Source organism: Lathyrus oleraceus, chromosome 4, assembly GCF_024323335.1.
Source record: "Lathyrus oleraceus cultivar Zhongwan6 chromosome 4, CAAS_Psat_ZW6_1.0, whole genome shotgun sequence".
In the NCBI taxonomy this organism is placed as follows: domain Eukaryota; kingdom Viridiplantae; phylum Streptophyta; class Magnoliopsida; order Fabales; family Fabaceae; genus Lathyrus; species Lathyrus oleraceus.
The window spans coordinates 152990413-153008455 of record NC_066582.1 but is presented as its reverse complement, the minus strand read 5'-3'; the positions used below and the strand labels follow the sequence as shown (position 1 = coordinate 153008455).

Sequence of the window (18043 nt, the reverse complement as noted above, 5' to 3'; positions counted from 1 at the left end):
GGTCTAGTGATAGTTAAGTAGACCAAACGACCTACTAGTCTTCGATACCGATCCAGATTAGAAAGAGGAGTTCCAGTGGCCAAGGGAAAATGATGATTCTGATCTAAGGGAAAACCAACTGGTTTAGCTCCCAACAACCCAACTTCGGTGATGATATCAAGTGTATATTTCCTTTGACACAAGAAAATCCCATTGGAGTTGCGAGCCACCTCAAGGCCAAGAAAATATTTTAAAGGGCCAAGATCTTTCATATGAAAGCATGTGTTCAAGTAGGATTTGAAGGACTCAATTGATTTGTTGTTGTTTCCAGAAATGATAAGATCATCCACATAGACTAACACATACAGCTCTACATAGTCACGATGTAGAGTAAAGAGAGAATAGTCAGAGTAGCACTGTATAAAACCATACCGTAGCAGAGCATTTTTGAGTTTGGCAAACCAACATCGAGGTGCCTGTTTCAATCCATATAAAGATTTGTGCAAGCGGCATACTTGATTTGGTGTAGAGGTCTTGAAACCGGGAGGTAATTTCATATATACTTCTTCATCAAGCTCATCGTGTAAAAAAGCATTGTGAACATCCATTTGGTGAAGTTCCCAGCGCTTGGCAGCCGCAACAGCGAGAAATGTTCTCATAGTTACCATTTTCACCACTGGTGCAAAGGTTTCATGATAATCCAGCCCCTCAACTTGGTTGTTCCCCATAATAACAAGTCTTGCCTTATAACGCTCGATAGTTCCATCTCAATGATATTTAATCCGATACACCCATTTGCTACCAATAGCCTTTTTGTTTGGAGGAACCGTTTCTACTGTCCAAGTGCCATTATTTTCAAGAGCTTCAATTTCCAGCTTCATGGCATCTCGCCATCGAATATTTTTGACGGCTTCAGCAAAGTTTTGAGGTTCTGTAGCTGCAGAAACAGCGGCTAAAAATTTCCTGTGTCGTGGTGAAAAGTTAGCATAATTTACATACTTGGCTAAAGGATAAGGTGTACCCGAGGGACGTGACGAAGCAGTAGAACAATTTGAGGGGCATATCTTAGTGATGGTATTGGTCACAAAGTCTTGCAGCTTGGTAGAAGGCAATTTGATACGATGACCACGTCCCAAATTTTCGATAGTGTCTGCAGCCTGTGGTTCCTCACTGGTTTCAACAAATGATGACATATTTTGGGAGTCAAATGAAGAAGATCCAGCAGGAGATTCAATTGAAACAGGTGGCGTGACACTTGACACATCTTTATCAAGTAATGTTGCAGTTTCAATTGCTGGAGTTGAGGGGACAGCAGGTATAGTAGGAACAAGCTGGAAAAAATCGTCTTCAATAGCATTACTGAAAGATGCACCAGGCAAGATGTGATCATTTTCAGACGGAATTTCGGCAGCAAAAGGAAATTCATTTTCACAGAAAACAACATCTCTTGAGTTAAAGAAAACGCCAAGCTCTAAATCATACATACGTCATCCCTTGGTGCCATATGGATAGCCCACAAATACACATTTTCGACTTCTAGCAGCAAATTTATCACCCTTATGATGTTGATTATGCGCATAAGCTAGGCAACCAATGACACGGAGGTGCTCAAGAGAGGGACGTTTATCATACAAGAGTTCAAATGGAGTCTTACCATCCAAGTTCCTTGTAGGAGTGCGATTGATCAAATAACACGCAGCAAGAGCACATTCACCCCAAAATTGAATTGGAAATTGAGCTTGAAAGCGCAAGGCACGAGCAACATTGAGAATATGTCTATGCTTCCGCTCCACTCTTCCATTTTGTTGTGGTGTCCCAACACATGAAGTTTCGTGAATTATACCATTGTCACGAAAATATGTTTTCATGCAAGTAAATTAGGTCCCATTATCACTACGAACAATCTTTACTTGTTTATTGAATTGTCGCTCAACCATTGCAAAGAATTGACAAAGATATTTAGAGACTTCTGTTTTCTCAACAATGAGATAAATCCACACCGCTCTCTAGTAGTCATCAACAATGGTTAAAAAATATCTAGCGCCACAAAATGTTGGGTTGCGATAAGGCCCCCATAAATCACAATGGATTAAATGAAATGCAGAAGTTGCTTTATTTTCACTAATTGGAAAAGTATCTCGAGACTGTTTTGCTCTAAGACATATTTCACATGATTGGGTACATAGATAATTGTTTCTATTAGAACTAACATTCGGAAACATTTGCAGAGCCTTCAAAGATGCGTGTCCTAGTCTGCGATGTAACAGGTCCAAAGGAATTTCCTTATTTGTTTTCACTGCAGCTGCTTTGACCATCTCTTTAAGATAATATAGCCCCTTTCTTTGTTCACCCGCTCCAATCGGCGTCCTCAAAGTGGGGTCCTGTATAAGACAAAACTTATCAGTAAATTTAATAGTGTAGTTAGAATCTTTTAGCAGTTGCGATACTGAGATAAGATTGCAGTGTAGACTAGGCACATATAAGACATTAGTTAATCTTATTCTTTCATTGAGCATCACAATTCCTTCCTTTGTCGCCATTGTCTCTTCACCGTTTGGTAGTCCAACAGAGCACTCAAAAATGTTGTGCACATTTGTTAAGCATTCCAGTTACCGGTCATATGATTTGATGCACCTGTATCAATAATCCATGGCAAAAAGGAACACTTACCACTTAGCTTCTCGGTTGCACCTAGCTTTACATTGTTCAAAAGGCTGACCAATGCTTGCCATTGATCACTAGTAATATTTCTTGGATTACAAATATCGGAACTTGACGTTTCAGAAGCAACCTCTTCTTTAGATGGTTTTGCTTGTGCTACATGAGCCTTAACAACTCCTCCACGTTTTTTGTTGTTAGAAACAACGTTATATTGTTCTGGTTTCCCACGCCCGATTCCTTTCAACTGTCCGCGTTGTCGATCTCCCCACCAATCAGGATATCCTATTACCTGAAAACAACCATCTGAATCATGGCCCGTTCGATTGCAATGACTGCACATTCCGCCTTTTTCTTTACGTTTGAAGTTGGACTGCACTGCAAACGCCATGACCTCACCACGATCTTCGGCCATACGGGTCACAGTGCACAACCGTTCCTCCTGAATTAATGTCGCATAAACTTTGTTCAATGTAGGCAGAGGATCCTGAGCGAGAAGATTGGACCGTACTGCTCCATAGAGAGCGTCATCTAATCCCATGAGGAATTGATGGATTTTCTCTTCTTCGCGTTTCTTTTGCAACACAGAGCTGAGATTGCACTTGCAACGCCCACACTTGCATGCCGGGATCTGATCGTAATTCGCCAATTCTTCCCACAACTTCTTCAGTTTCCCATAATATGTCACAATGGTCAGTCCTTTTTGTTTGCATTCAACGAGCTCTGCTTTGAGCTGTTGAATACGTGGTCCATTAACAATGGAAAACCGCTCCTTAATGTCTTCCCAAAGATCCATGGCTACCTCCATATGCGACATAGTTGATCGCAATGAAGGTTCAATTGTGTTCATGATCCAAGAGACCAACAAGGAGTTATTAGTCCACCAATCTTCAAGATCTGAAGATTCCTCATCAGGTTTGCTGATTGATCCATCAACAAAACCAAATTTCTTTCTTGCTCGAAGTGCCGTTCTAAGTGAACGAGCCCATTCGTCATAGTTTTCTCCCTTTAATTGAACCTGTGTTATCAAACTCCCAGGATTATCATTGGAAGTGATATCATAGGGAGAGATGGTTTTTCGGATGACTGCTCCATCGCCATTGTTGACTGACTTGGAGGATTCCTTCACAGGAGAACTTTCACCTTCACTGTCAGACATGATTTAAATGTTTTATTCTATATGTATAACTAGGCTCTGATACCATAACAGAATTGTTCTGAGATGGAAAATGTCATATATTTCATTGAGTCCTCATATGTAATATATAATTACAAGATTGAATGGAAATAGCTAATCATTTCAAAAATAGTTTCCTAATATTAAAGGACATTGATGCTATAGATACTAAATTGAATATATGTTCAGCTGGTACATAATTGAATATCTTCATGATGTTATTGGCAATTAACAGCAAGATGCCTAAAACTCCCTGCATGTCTCCAGTAGTGAAAGTGAGAAACCCTTCTAATGAGAGGGGTTCAAAACCATATCAGGCTTAATTAAAACCACTTTTCCCATTCGCAAGACAATAATTAAAATCACTTATCCTTCATTTTTGGTGATGTGTCTATCTCATTTATGATGTGGCGCTGAGATGACAAATCTGATTTTGAATAAAATAATCTATATCAACATTTTAATTAAATATATAAATTATGCCTTTTTTTTATAAAGAAAATTAAATTAATTGTTCACAAATTATGAACACCCTCCTTAAATATATAAATTCTTTATTTTTTTATAACTTAAAAATTTAAATTAAATTAATTATTTCTCGATCATATACACCATTCATCATCATCTAGATCAACACTCAACATCATCAACACGCAGCATCATCAAATCTCAAATTTCATTTTGCTACCATTGCTCAAATTTTATTTTGCATCTCTTCAATCTCAGCCCTTGTTGCTGTTTCTATTGGGTGTTGGTTTCTTTTGGATCTTATTTTCTCATGGTTTCTATTGGATCTTATTGAAGCCCTTCCTTCCCCTTCCTCTCTCCTCCTATCTAGCAAACAGAACCTAATGGTACTGATGATGTTGTTTCAAATTTGGTGTTGGTTTTTGCTCTGTAATAAGCTGCAGTGTCCATTTTCATTATCGATGTTGAGTAACACTCACCTAGAAAACAAAGAAATTAAACCCAAACAAACTAAGAAAACCCAATTTTAGAAACCCATCTCAGATCTCACTAAATTTAGAAACTCTCAATCTGGATTTTAGCTCAATTGGAGAAAGATAACATCAAATATACTAAAAACCTTTGCCTCTCATTGAAATTTTTCTAATCACAAAAACCATTCTGTTCTATGCGATCACCACCGTCATTATATAGTGACATGGATCTGAATTAATAACACTGACTCATTTTTTATAATAGTCAACCTTGACACATCACTGTCACATCATCAAAAATTGAGGACCATGAAAAATCTGTAACATTAAAATACAACTATAAAAGATTTTAAAAATAGAAAGGTTAAAATATCATTTTGATTAAAATACGAGGATGAAAAGGGCATTTAAGAATTATGTTTTTTATTTACTTTTTTATTTATAGAGAGTTTTACGTATTTCTCCCTTCTATTATAAATAACTTTCTTCAAAAGCTAATCAAAATAGCTTTTCATTTTTAGTGTAAAAAATCTTCTACAAATGGCCCTTTGTTTTCTGGGACTAATATTTAAATGAAGTCTGGTTCAGTACATGTTGATCTCATTTAGGATGATAAGTACTCCCTCCAAAATGAAACAAATCTTCACTACTTTCCTAATTAATAATAGCATCTCTACACTATTCCCCATTTAATTTAACTCTTTATTCATTGACTGAATTTATTAATCGTGGAGGGTAAAGTTTAGGCAATAGACTTAACTTTTTATTAAGATTGCATAGATTAAATGTGATCAACTACTACCACTCTTAGTGGACGTTGGACCTATTTGTTTTAGTTTTAAAAAAATAGATTTTTTCTTTGTATTTTTAAAAATAGATTTTATAAAACTGTTTTTTAAAATCTTACAAGTTTTTTTTTTATATTTATTTTTCTAAATTGAAAGATTAATTTTGACATCCTATAATATAAACATATATTATTGAAGATCAAGATATAGTCGAAATCGCAATTTTTTTAAACTGAAATCTTGAAATTTGGGTATTAAAAAAAAGTTTCAATAAAATGATGAAATATGTAAAATAATATTTTAAGAATAACTATTCAAACCAAATTTTCATTTGAAGCTTTTATGAAAAGTTTTTGTAAATCTTTTTTCCACAAAATTATATTAAACTATAAAAATCATTTTAAAAAAAGCCAAAACAAATGGATCCAATATGCTTAGTTTAATCAAATTTTGCTTATAATTCATCCCAGGGAGAGTAATAACTTATCTTTGAGATTCCATGTAGGTTCAGATTAATTTCACCTACAGTTGTAAGAGAATGTTGGCCAGGCTAGTTTCTTGAGTATATTTATTACATGCAAAATTTAGTGTCAAACCTATTATGCGGGTTTTTAATTTGTAACCTTTCACTGTTGAAATTATCTTTCTATCTCACATATCATAATGTCAAATTCACAGGTTAAAGAACAATTGGTCCCTATATTGCGAGATTATGACATGAAACAACAGGTAAAATTGTTTTCTATGGCATGAAAACTTTGGCTTTAATGTGCTTTTGTTATTATAAATTGCTATTCACCAGACTGTAAATTTAGATTGTAAATACAGCCAATTGTTTACCAATTGATGCATAAGCTCTATAACATCAATCAACATGTTTCCTACTAAATTTCATAGTGGTATATAATTGTGATTATATAAGGCTTTGTCAATATAACTATGTAAAACGTGATGCTTGTTGAAATTGTATCGGATTTGGAATTTGTTAAGAGTCCCACATTGAAAACGACATGATCTCAATATATTTATAAGTAGGGCAATCCTCACCATACAAGCCGATTTTTTAAGGTTGAGTTAAATTCAACCACAAGTTCTAAGATTGTACAGATTCTCTTTCAAGTGCAGAACAAATGACCCCCCTGAGATAAGGAATTAAGGATGTAGAAGCACTATTATAAGTAGAAACACTATAGTAAGTACGTGCATTCCATTCCAACTAAATACACTTAATATCTGCAAAAGCAGTTTGCCAATGTAAAACTTTCTCCACTTCTCCTTCCATCTGTCTAAAGGTAAATTCAAACTGGTATAAACTTGTATGTAGGAAACACTAAACACTCACTAAACCTCCGAACAAGTTAGTCTAAACTAAATGTTATAGAAACACGAGGTTTGCTGTTTGTGAGCTGGACAGAGCTGTTATGTGGCTTAGTATATAGTCTATGATAAGTGATGTATCGGCAGGGACTTAAAATAGTCTTTTGACGCTTCAATGTTTGCCATTCTTTTTCCTTTGTGCATCTACCTAAAGGAATATTGAAAATGAATAATGGAATGATGATTGGAGAGTATAGAATCACTGAACCTGGTGTGGGAGTAGCTTGTGAAACTTAAAGATTGACTTGTAGAAATCAGACAGATGTTTTGGGTATCTTGGGTGCCCATATGTACAAGCACAACAATAAAGAATTAAACTAGTTTTTTGACAACAATATTTTCAAAAACACACTCACTTCCATAATTGCGGATTAGATTTGAATCACGATAACTACTTTCTAGCTGTCAATGTTTCTATTAGGTACTGAAAATATAAGTTATGCCTCAGGATGGCAGTTGCATGTACTCTAGGTCAGATATAAAATTTTCATTTTTTGCCTATCATCATATTTCAGTACTATATTTGTGATATGGCTATTTTTCCACTTCCATTTTTTATTATAAAGTAGGATCAAATATATTGCGGTACGCTTAAAAATATTTCTTCTAATTTGTGAGGCTCAAAATGCAGGCACTATCTTCATATGTTTTCATTGCAGCTAATGTCATTCTCAATTCATCTAAAGATGTTCAATCTAGGCATTTAGATGATTTGTTTCCTCCTCTAGTTCCGTTGTTAACTTCACATCATCACAGCTTACGTGGTTTTACCCAGGTTTTCATTTATGGTGTTAATATTTTGTTTTTTAATGTCTATATATCTAATTGACACTCAAATAGATAGGTCTTTTATATGCTTGGCTATTTTTGCAGTTACTCATATATCAAATTCTGCACAAACTGTTTCCAATGTTGAATTATGGATCTTCTGAGATACCTTTAGAAAAGAGGTGTTTTGTAGATTTGAAAACATATCTTGCAAGGAATTCTGATTGTGCACGGTATTATTATTGTTATTTTTCCTTGTTATACATCCATATGTAAAAGACTAAGAATTTTTGTCCCTGTTTGGTATGCTCTTCATCTATTATGTTGTTGGCCTATGAGTTTTAACCTAGTGATCCCAAGCTTTTTCTTTCTTCTTTTATTTTAATAATATTTGATTAAAGTTGAGCGGTTTGGATGTGGTTGTAAGGTTGTTAACTTAGTTCAGATGTTTGTGCCTTCATCTTTTGCTTGAATTTAACTTTTTTGCTTAAATAAACTATTATGTTGCTGCTCTAAACTGAATTTTCCACATTGTTAGAAAATTGAAAACATGAGTGGGATGCCTGGGTCATGTATATTTGAACATCTGAATCATTGGAGTATATTTGAATACAATTTGGATGTTGAGGGTTGACAGGAATACTCTTTTTCACACTCTAATATTCACTCTCTTATTGGGTGAAATCCATTTGGGTCCTATACTTTGGAAATGGGACCCACATAAAACAGTGGGACCCATTCCTATTTAAAATGTGTTAACCATCAAAACTATTGTCAAAATTCGTTGTCAAAATATAATTTCTGTTTTTTATTTGGATTGGGCTTTCAATCAGTAGTAATATACTACCTAATTATTAGTACAAATAAGTGTTGGTGCTTTTTATTTTATTTATGCCATGAAATCAATCTGTTATCATATTTTTCTCCCCTACTGTTTCAACATTTTGTAATTTGGGCTCAAAAGCTGATTTACAATTTTCTAACGAATTGTACTCATTAATTTATGTTATCTTCTTTTTCAGCTTACGTGTGTCAATGGAAGGATACCTCGATGCTTATAATCCAAATTGCTCTGCCTCACCTGCTGGAATATTCATCAATCGAGTTGAGGTGACGATTTGTGTGTACTGTATCGTTGGATAACCTTACTAAAACTAACATTAAACCTGCCATTCGAAAAAAAATAAAAATGACTAAACTTAACCTTTTGGGGAAAAGAAATCTAAATTGCAAAACAAGGTGGCCTACATTTTACCTTTAAATTAATGGTTGGTCCAGTGGCAAATGCAATCCAATGTCATATGCTTCCCTTTTATATCTCTCTCCCACTCTCTCGTTCTCTATCTGCGTGTGTGTTAACAGTCACTACCCGTATCCTCATATTGCATTCTTGTTTGGTTGTTTTGTTTGTCATTAGAATTTGTTAGATTTCCAATTTCTTAGCTAAGCCAAGATTGCACCATTGTGTCATCACTTGAAAGATAAAAAATACGGAAAACAAATATTATTTCTAAAGATCACCTAAGTACAAGCTCTGATACAATTATGTAGACAATGTACAAAAATCCTAATAAACAATTCTACAAAAGGAATATTCAAAATAGTGCTAAAGTATTGATAAACTGCAAATAGTGCTATTTGCAAAATTACATCTCACTCCCTCAAGTTAGTGAATGAATATCAACTATTCCTAACTTACACGTTATTGAAATTGCTTTATTGACAAGCCTCTTAGAATTTGGGCTTGAGCCTTGCTCAATGGCAAAACCTAGCACATGGGATAAGGTTTTCTCCCCTCATGTGAAGTGTGAAGTTTGCAAGACAATAATGTGTAGGCCAAAAACAGTTCTAGGTTAGTCTAAAACTATTTTAGAAAATAAGCTTGAGGTTTGACAATTTTTCTGAATTTGCCTTTTGTGAATTAGCACCTAACAGGATGTTTATAAAGAATACAAGGATTATTGTGAATTAAAACTTCCATGAAGTAATTATTAAACTCTCTCTATCCCCCCTGAAATGCATTGATCTTATTATACTTGTTGTCAAAGGAATCAAAACTACATTGAATGTGGACCTATTTCCAACAAAACCTTTAGCTGCTATGCTACACTTGCTTGCTAATGCGTAGAAGGACCATTAGCAATTATTATTAACACTTATATTTTTTATTTAAGATTCATACTTTTTTTATTCAAAATCCTCTGGTCTTTAAGGCTTAAATTGCATATCCCTCATATATGTCAGAACTGAATAAATTCTACATTCCCAAACCTCCGCTCCAACATCTCAAACATATAAATTTGTAAGATATTTGTGCTTTTATAGATGATACTTTTGTTAATTCTCTTTTTGTTTGTTGTGCTAAGGAAAACGATTTTGAGTGTGTTCCAACGTGTCTCATGGACCATGTTCTCAAATTTTTAAATGTAAGTACTTTGTCATACCTCCCTATTTAAATAAGATATGCTATAACTTTTGTTTTATCCTGTGAGTTTTTCTCCCCAATCATTGCAGGATGCTAGACAAGACTTACGAAGTTCAATGGCAAAGGATGTGGTAACTATCAGAAATGAGACTCTAAAATTCAATGGAGATAATTGCATGAAAAAATTATCCAGTGGCAGTGAAGCAACCTTATTTAAGGATATGTCCTCAGATTTCCAGAAAAAGATTACTCTTACCGAACATGGTGCGGGGGATAATAATGGAGGTTTCCATTATGGCAATGATGAAGCTTACAGAAAAATGGCTGGTATGTTTTAATTCTTTTTCTGCAAGAGTTAAAATTATAATTCTGTTGTAACTGAAACCATTTGTGATAACTGTAATTGTTCTTTTATAAATGGCGGGCAGGGACGGAGCCAGCGATTTTAAATTGTGGGGGCGATATATTAATTTATAAATTAGTAGTGTAATATATGCAATTTATTTTTTAAAAGAAAAATTATACATTATTTTTTTATCTTTTATGATATTTAATTTTTTTAAAAGAATTTAATAATTTTCTTAATTTTTTATTGTGTAATTTTTTCAATTTTATTATTAACAAAATTATATATATATATATATATATATATATATATATATATATATATATATATATATATATATATATATTATATATATATATATATATATATATATATATATATATAATATATATATATATATATATATATATAATATATATATATATATATATATATATATATATATATATATATATATATATATATATATATATATATATATATATATATATATATATATATATATATATATATATATATATATATATATATATATGCAATTTATTTTTTAAAAGAAAAATTATACATTATTTTTTATCTTTTATGATATTTAGTTTTTTTAAAAGTATTTAATAATTTTCTTAATTTTTTATTGTGTAATTTTTTCAATTTTATTATTAACAAAATTATATATATATATATATATATATATATATATATATATATATATATATATATATATAAATAATTAATGTAGTATGAGTAATTATTTGTGATATTTAGTGATGATATCTTAATGTTAAAATATATAAAATAAAAATCATTTTTAAAAGTTTTACTAAAAAAATATTTTGAAATTAAACACAACCAATTTAACCATATTTTAATTTTAAAATATATTTTCAAAAAAATAAATATATATATATATATATATATATATATATATATATATATATATATATATATATATATAATGGTAAGTTAAAAAAATTAAAAACATTGTGGGGGCATATGCCCCCACTCTCATACACATAGCTTCGTCTCTGATGGCGGGTGGATATAAGTAATTTAGTGTTGTGTGGAGATATAAATAGTGGCTGGCCCGAACCGAATTAAACTCATACTATATTATGTTTTTATATTAAGTCTTATTTCATCCAATGTGGGGACTATTAACACACCCACGCCCCCCTTCACGCCTAAAACTGGACATATGGAACGTGATCCAATAGCGTTGACCTGATAGCATGCAATCCAATGGATTTTGAACCAGACTATGATACCATCTTAAAATTTAGGTTGTGTTAGGTAAAAACTGTCCCCACTTATAAACGTGTGTTTAGGCCTTATCTCATAAAATGTGAGTCTTAACAATGTCCATGTTGTGTTGTAACTGATGCCTGTGTTCTGTGTTGAGTTTCATAATTTCGTGCCTACCATAATTTAGTTTTTCAATATCAATGTGACAGAGATAGAAAAGGATGATCTCCTTCTGGACCAATTATTACAGTCAAGAAGATCATCTCTAGATCAACAAAAGGCAACTCGACAGAGTTTCATCCTTGTAGCATCACTTCTTGACCGCATACCCAATCTTGCTGGCTTGGCACGTACATGCGAGGTAAATTAGTTACACATGCTGCTCCATTTCCCAATATTATCTATATTGTACTATTTTTTTCCTTTTATGTTCCCCAACAAACTTTACTCCAATTTTTGATGCAGGTGTTCAAAGCATCAGGGCTGACCATTGCTGATACAAACATCATAAATGATAAACAGTTCCAACTAATCAGGTTCTCATGATAGTACTGTAAAACTTATATTTTTTTCCCTTTATATTAATTATTCTAAATGTTCAAATCTTAAGAGAACATAGATTTTTTATTATGGACCTGGCTCATGTATCTTTGAACTGACCGAACTTAGTATTTCACATATTTTAAACTGCTAAAATTCTCTGACAAATGAAACCACCTCTAACTCTATGAGGGAACAACAGTCGACCACAAACAAACATCCTTAACTCCATCCAAATTGCTTGTTCATATATGGCCATCAACATCCACAAAAATATAAACTTCTTGTGTGCCAGTAGAATCCTAAAAAAGTGACAAGATTATGGATTGATTGTTTTCAATAGAAACATTATCTACTTGTTTCCACTGCTTTTTTAAAATTAGATTGTAGTCAATAAAAAGTTATAAATACATCATAAGTATAAGTTTATAACACATCTTTAAGGTATGTACACCAACTATCCAGTTGTTGAGGACATTGCTTGGATACACTCTGATACCTAGCCGATTCTTCCATTTGGCTGGACATTGAAAGAGGGACACAAGTAGAACCAAAATTTTCATTTTTTTCTTATTAATTTTAGATAACATTAAGCTTCTCTTTGCTTATTAATTTAAAATAACAAATTTCATCTTCTTGAATTGACTTCACGTGTGATGATTTTCCTGGAAGCAAATAAAAAAATGAGGAGCCCTTTATGTTAGCGGAATCTTTCTTGATATATGTTATAGAAATGGTTTTAATGCATTGAATTATAAGTGTCAATCATTCACTTGATTATTGTTTACAGCGTGACAGCTGAAAAGTGGGTGCCTATCATAGAAGTCCCAGTAGATAGCATAAAGACATATTTACAGAAGAAAAAGAGAGAAGGATTTTCCATCTTGGGTTTGGAACAAACTGCCAACAGTGTACCTCTTGATCAGTATGTCTTTCCAAAAAAAATGGTAAGCTGTGTGTCAAATTCCAACTTTCCAGTCTTAATATTTTGTTGTAAGATTGTGGAAATGAAGTAACATTTAGAGTGGGGGACAGGGAATTTTCCTCTATTAAATAAGAAAGAGAATCTAAAATATATAATCTAAATTACAGAATTAGATGTTGAATCTCCTCATTGATCTATTCTCGTAATATTGAATGATGAAAGTAGAAAACATATGGGGATAAGTTATGCAAGTGTATGCCTTAATATCAAAAGAAATTGGTTCCTGGAGAACCTAACTGATGGAATTATTTTAGTATTGAATGGCCAATGAACAATATGATGTTACTGGTAATTAAAGGACTGGTGCTGATAGCACTCCTCATATTGGATATACTTGGAAGACTGAAATAAATATGTAACAGATACTAGTGAACTTTTATACATATTTTCATCATTTAGAAAAAGTAAAATTATTTGTGTTTGCTTTTGGTCACTTAGGTTCTCCCCTTTATATTTATTGGTTGGTTGCTGTGACCTGGTCTCTGTTATTGCTTATATTTTCTTCCTGTTTGATGCCACAGATTTCTGGCAGTGACTTTTAAGTTTTTTAAGAATATTCTTTGGTTGTTTACTCAGGTCCTGGTTCTTGGCCGAGAGAAAGAAGGTATACCCGTGGATATAATCCATATTTTGGATGCTTGCGTCGAAATTCCCCAATTTGGGGTTGTGAGGTCTCTCAACGTTCACGTCAGTGGCGCTATTGCTCTCTGGGAATATACTCGACAACAGAGATCCAAATAGTCTGACTCAGATCAATTTTACAAGTCAATCACATTACATTGAAAATATTGGGAATCAAGGTTTGTCCATCAAGATATTTCTCAGGCTATATAGTCTTTTGGACTGGCTATTAAATTAATCCACCGTTTAGTTACACATGCTAGAACTAGTTTGTTGGATTTTGCATCTTCCTAGAAGAGGTTAGTTACACAGACTAGCGTGTGTATTCCCTCCAATCAACTCTGTAGTATTTGTTGTATTTTACCAAGGATTGGAACCACTTGCATTTCGTTGAGAAACATAATGGCTATGGCACTTATGTTTTCATTTGCAGGAAGAGGGTACTATCTCCTTACAAACTTTTTGTATATCTCAAAAGAATGGTTCGTGTTAATAGTTTGCTGGAGATATGTCAATCGTTATGGTTGTTTTCTGTATTAAACAAATATTTGGCTCTGATTAAAGTCAACTTAAGATTTATGGATTTCAATAAATTTAATATACCTTTAAGATATGAATTCAGATTAAATATAAACAATGGATTGTCAATAAAATAAGCTGATATTCTTGTTTTAACTTCCTTTAATTAAAATAGTGAATATAATTATTTGAAAGGAGAGAATAATGGATAATCATTTTATAATTCAAGGTAACAAAATGACAATTTAGAAAATTTAGTAGTTTGGATCTGGTTAATATTGTTACGTTAAATCAACAAAAAGAAAGGGGGGACGTATTTTCCTAGACAATCTGTACTCTAGTGTAAAGTTGTAGATTGGAATTTTCGTACACTACTAAAATTTAAGCAGCGTTTGCATCCCTTAAACGACAGCATAATTGGAATTTTTTATCCAAATACTCTTGATTAAAATTTTTTTTTTCCAAATAATCATGATTTAAAAAAAATCCCTAATTTACCTCCACTTTTAAGAGAAATCGTTAGATCAATTGGCGCCTCCTCTTAAATTTAGAGAGGAGGCGCCAATTGGATTGGCTAGGGCTCCTTGTGTTACCAATCCAATTGGCGTCTATGTGTTAAGCTTTAAGAGAGGTGCCAATTGGATTGACACCTCGGTGTGTTTTGTAATTTTTTTGAAAAAAAATCTACATGATAGATAAAGTCGAAATCAGACCAATTCATATTAATATTAACTCCCGTTTACAAAAAAAATGTTGATGCCCGGGATGACCTAACTGACTTTCGGTCCCACATCCCCTAACTATCCAAACTCGTGGCCCTAACCCACGTTGATGATTCACCACAGATGTTTGAGTATCTGAGGGGTCAGGAACATCACTACCAACTGCAGGAGATTGCCTGAGATTGTCAGACAAATCAGCGTAGTCTTATGTATGCATCGAAGGTGTACAGCCATAACTGAGTTCATGATCCATGTCAGAGTAATTGGATTGTGTTTGAGTTGTTGGAGGGCGACCGGGACGATTGAAGGGAGACATTGGTGTGAATGATGCGTCGAGGAAATGTTGAAATGATTGTTGTGGTGTTTGGTATGTTGGTATAAGCCCTAGAAGCCAATACTTTTGGTACTTGTATCAAATTATTTATTAATAATAAAAGATTTTTTCTTTATTATGTTTGTTTAATAAAGTCCCTAGAATAGCTAGTTCGTTTAATGTATCAAGTGTGACTTAATCATGAGATCCCATTAAATATAAGGACATTATTCTTAAAATATTGGTAGTCGAGCTTTGTTGTGAAATTGGATAACATTAAAGCATTAAGACTATTATGTATATAGACGGATGATCACGTCTCATGGATCATGGATAAGGAGTTATCAAGTCTTAAACATATGTATGAATATTATGAGTAATATTTATACTGGATTCATCCGCTATGAGAATACTATATAGAATGTTATGCAAAGTGTCATAAGTTATTCTCATGGTGATAGTGGTGTATACCACCCTTCGACCTGAAACCAATATGGACCCTAGATGTAGAGTCGAGTGCTTTATTGCTGATCAAACATTGTTTGTAACTGGATGACCATAAAGACAGTTGATGGGTACTCAACGAAGCATGCTAAGGGACATGTGTGACCTAGATGAAATTTTCCCATCCTACGTAACAGGTGTCATACGCTGAACTGGACTTTTTTGTGGTTTTAATCGCAATGTCGCGGTTAGCAAGAGTCGCCACCGACTTTTCTTTTATCCAATAAGGAAAGGTGGAAAAGAACAGGAAAAACCTTAATTTAGATTTTGGGTTCGGGAGGTACATTATACAAAGGGAAGGTGTTAGCACCCTTTGTATCCATGGTTATCCATGGGCTCTTAATTGCTCGATCACTTATATTATTTTTGTCTAAAAAAAAGTGTTTGTGAATTGTTTAGAAAAATTGTTTTGAAAAGAGAATTTAACTTTGTAATGATTCTTGTATGAATGTATACAAAGTGATTATCTCGTTTAGTTTTGAAAATTGTTTAGAAAAATATAACTCGGTAATGATTCTAGTATGAATGTATACCAAGTGGTGATTTTCTGAAGGTATTTTGAAAGGTGTGAGGTGTGAAAAAATGTTTTAGGTTGTGAGCCATCAATTAAGAGTTATACCGACCCAAGGTCTTTATGAGTATTTCCTATCCTTATGAGGGTAAAACTGTCCTTATTATTGAGAAATAAGTAGTTTTATCCTTTGGATGTAAAAGGGTCATCGTAGGGTCATCGATTGGTCATTGAAGGCAACAGTTACGAGGATACCTTAGCATTCGAAGGGACTATCATCTTTTAACCGTAGGCAACATCGGAGGGTCATCGAGGGACAAAGTTGTATATTCGAAGGCAACATCCGAGGGACTATAATTTATTTTATGATGATTTAACCGAAGGGTCTTTGCTAAGGGTATCCCCACGTTCGCGGGACATGACCGTAATATCGTAATCGTAAGGCAACAAAGAGAGGTCTAAGATCACTTATTCAAAGGCAAAGTTTTACAATTAATTATATAATTAGGATGAAACTCCACATTAAAATTATTAAAAATAATATATTAAAAAATTAATACATTAGAAATTAATACATTAAAAATTAATTTAGGGTGAAACTCCACAAGGGTATCCCACAAATAAAGTGGAATACCTAGCCAATAACCTTTTCCTGGGATATGTGAACCTTTACGAAACTCAAAAAAAGAAACATGTCAGAACACCAAATCAGGGTGCAATCGAAGATTACACCGGAGAAATATCACAACAATAAATAGGATAGGATGAATAATGCATGGCTATGATAAAAACATAAAAAAAAACAGACTAGAAGAATCAGGTACTGTCTCGTTCGCCTCTGCCTCGCCTAGCGAAGGCCACGGATTTTGAATTTGAAAACAGCCCCATGTTAGGAACTTTGAATTTTATGGCATTTTATCACAGGAATAACATGGTCAAACATTCAGGGTATTCAGGCGTATTTAGATTCCCATACGAAAGCAAATTATATATCAACATTTAATCATGATACATTATATATGTAGATATGGCCAATTGAAAGTATAAACAATAGAGATACGCAAACCTGTTTGCCAATTCAAGGTTGAAGGGATTGACCACTTGTAGTATCGGAATAAGTTAGGCAGCGGGAATTGGACGGCGATGGCTTCGGTGCAGATGGGCTGCCTTCAGGGTTTCTTTACTCTGAATTCTCCGGGTAGGCAGGGTTCCTATGCCAAAGTTTCTATCCGTCCTTCTCTGTTCTCTCTCTTTCTTTTTCCTCAAGGTTTTGTTCCAAGGAAACCTCAGAGTGTTTTGCTTCTCTTCCTTCTTTCTCCAGTGAATCTCCCAGTGTAAACTCCAAGTCTCCCCCTACTGAAACTTCAGTATTTATAGACTAATTTCGTGGGTAATGGGCTTGGACTGAGGGAGACCCAAGTCCAAAATAATTTGTTATATTTTATTTATTTATTTATTTTAATTATTTAATTAATTAATTAAAAAAAAATTTTTCTCTTTTTTTTTTTCTTTTTTTTTTTCGTTTTTTTTATTTTTTTTATTTTTTTTATTTTTTTATTTTTATTTTTTTATTTTTTTATTTATTTTTTTATTTTTTATTTATTTTTTTAGGAAAAATGATGGGTAATTT

At 33.2% G+C, this 18043-nt stretch overlaps 1 protein-coding gene across 1 annotated transcript in view; it reads left to right on the top strand.

The window, feature by feature from the left end:
• Positions 1 to 14457, top strand: part of LOC127074251 (uncharacterized) — a 34472-nt gene extending 20015 nt beyond the window's left edge. The window contains exons 26-35 of the mRNA XM_051015552.1: positions 6222 to 6272; positions 7552 to 7695; positions 7794 to 7921; positions 8711 to 8798; positions 10055 to 10114; positions 10203 to 10440; positions 11908 to 12059; positions 12164 to 12234; positions 13029 to 13185; positions 13800 to 14457. Of these exons, the coding sequence (XP_050871509.1) occupies positions 6222 to 6272; positions 7552 to 7695; positions 7794 to 7921; positions 8711 to 8798; positions 10055 to 10114; positions 10203 to 10440; positions 11908 to 12059; positions 12164 to 12234; positions 13029 to 13185; positions 13800 to 13964 (1254 nt within the window). The 3' untranslated portion in view covers positions 13965 to 14457. The remainder of the gene's footprint in view (positions 1 to 6221; positions 6273 to 7551; positions 7696 to 7793; positions 7922 to 8710; positions 8799 to 10054; positions 10115 to 10202; positions 10441 to 11907; positions 12060 to 12163; positions 12235 to 13028; positions 13186 to 13799) is intronic.
• The last annotated feature ends 3586 nt before the right edge of the window (positions 14458 to 18043 follow it).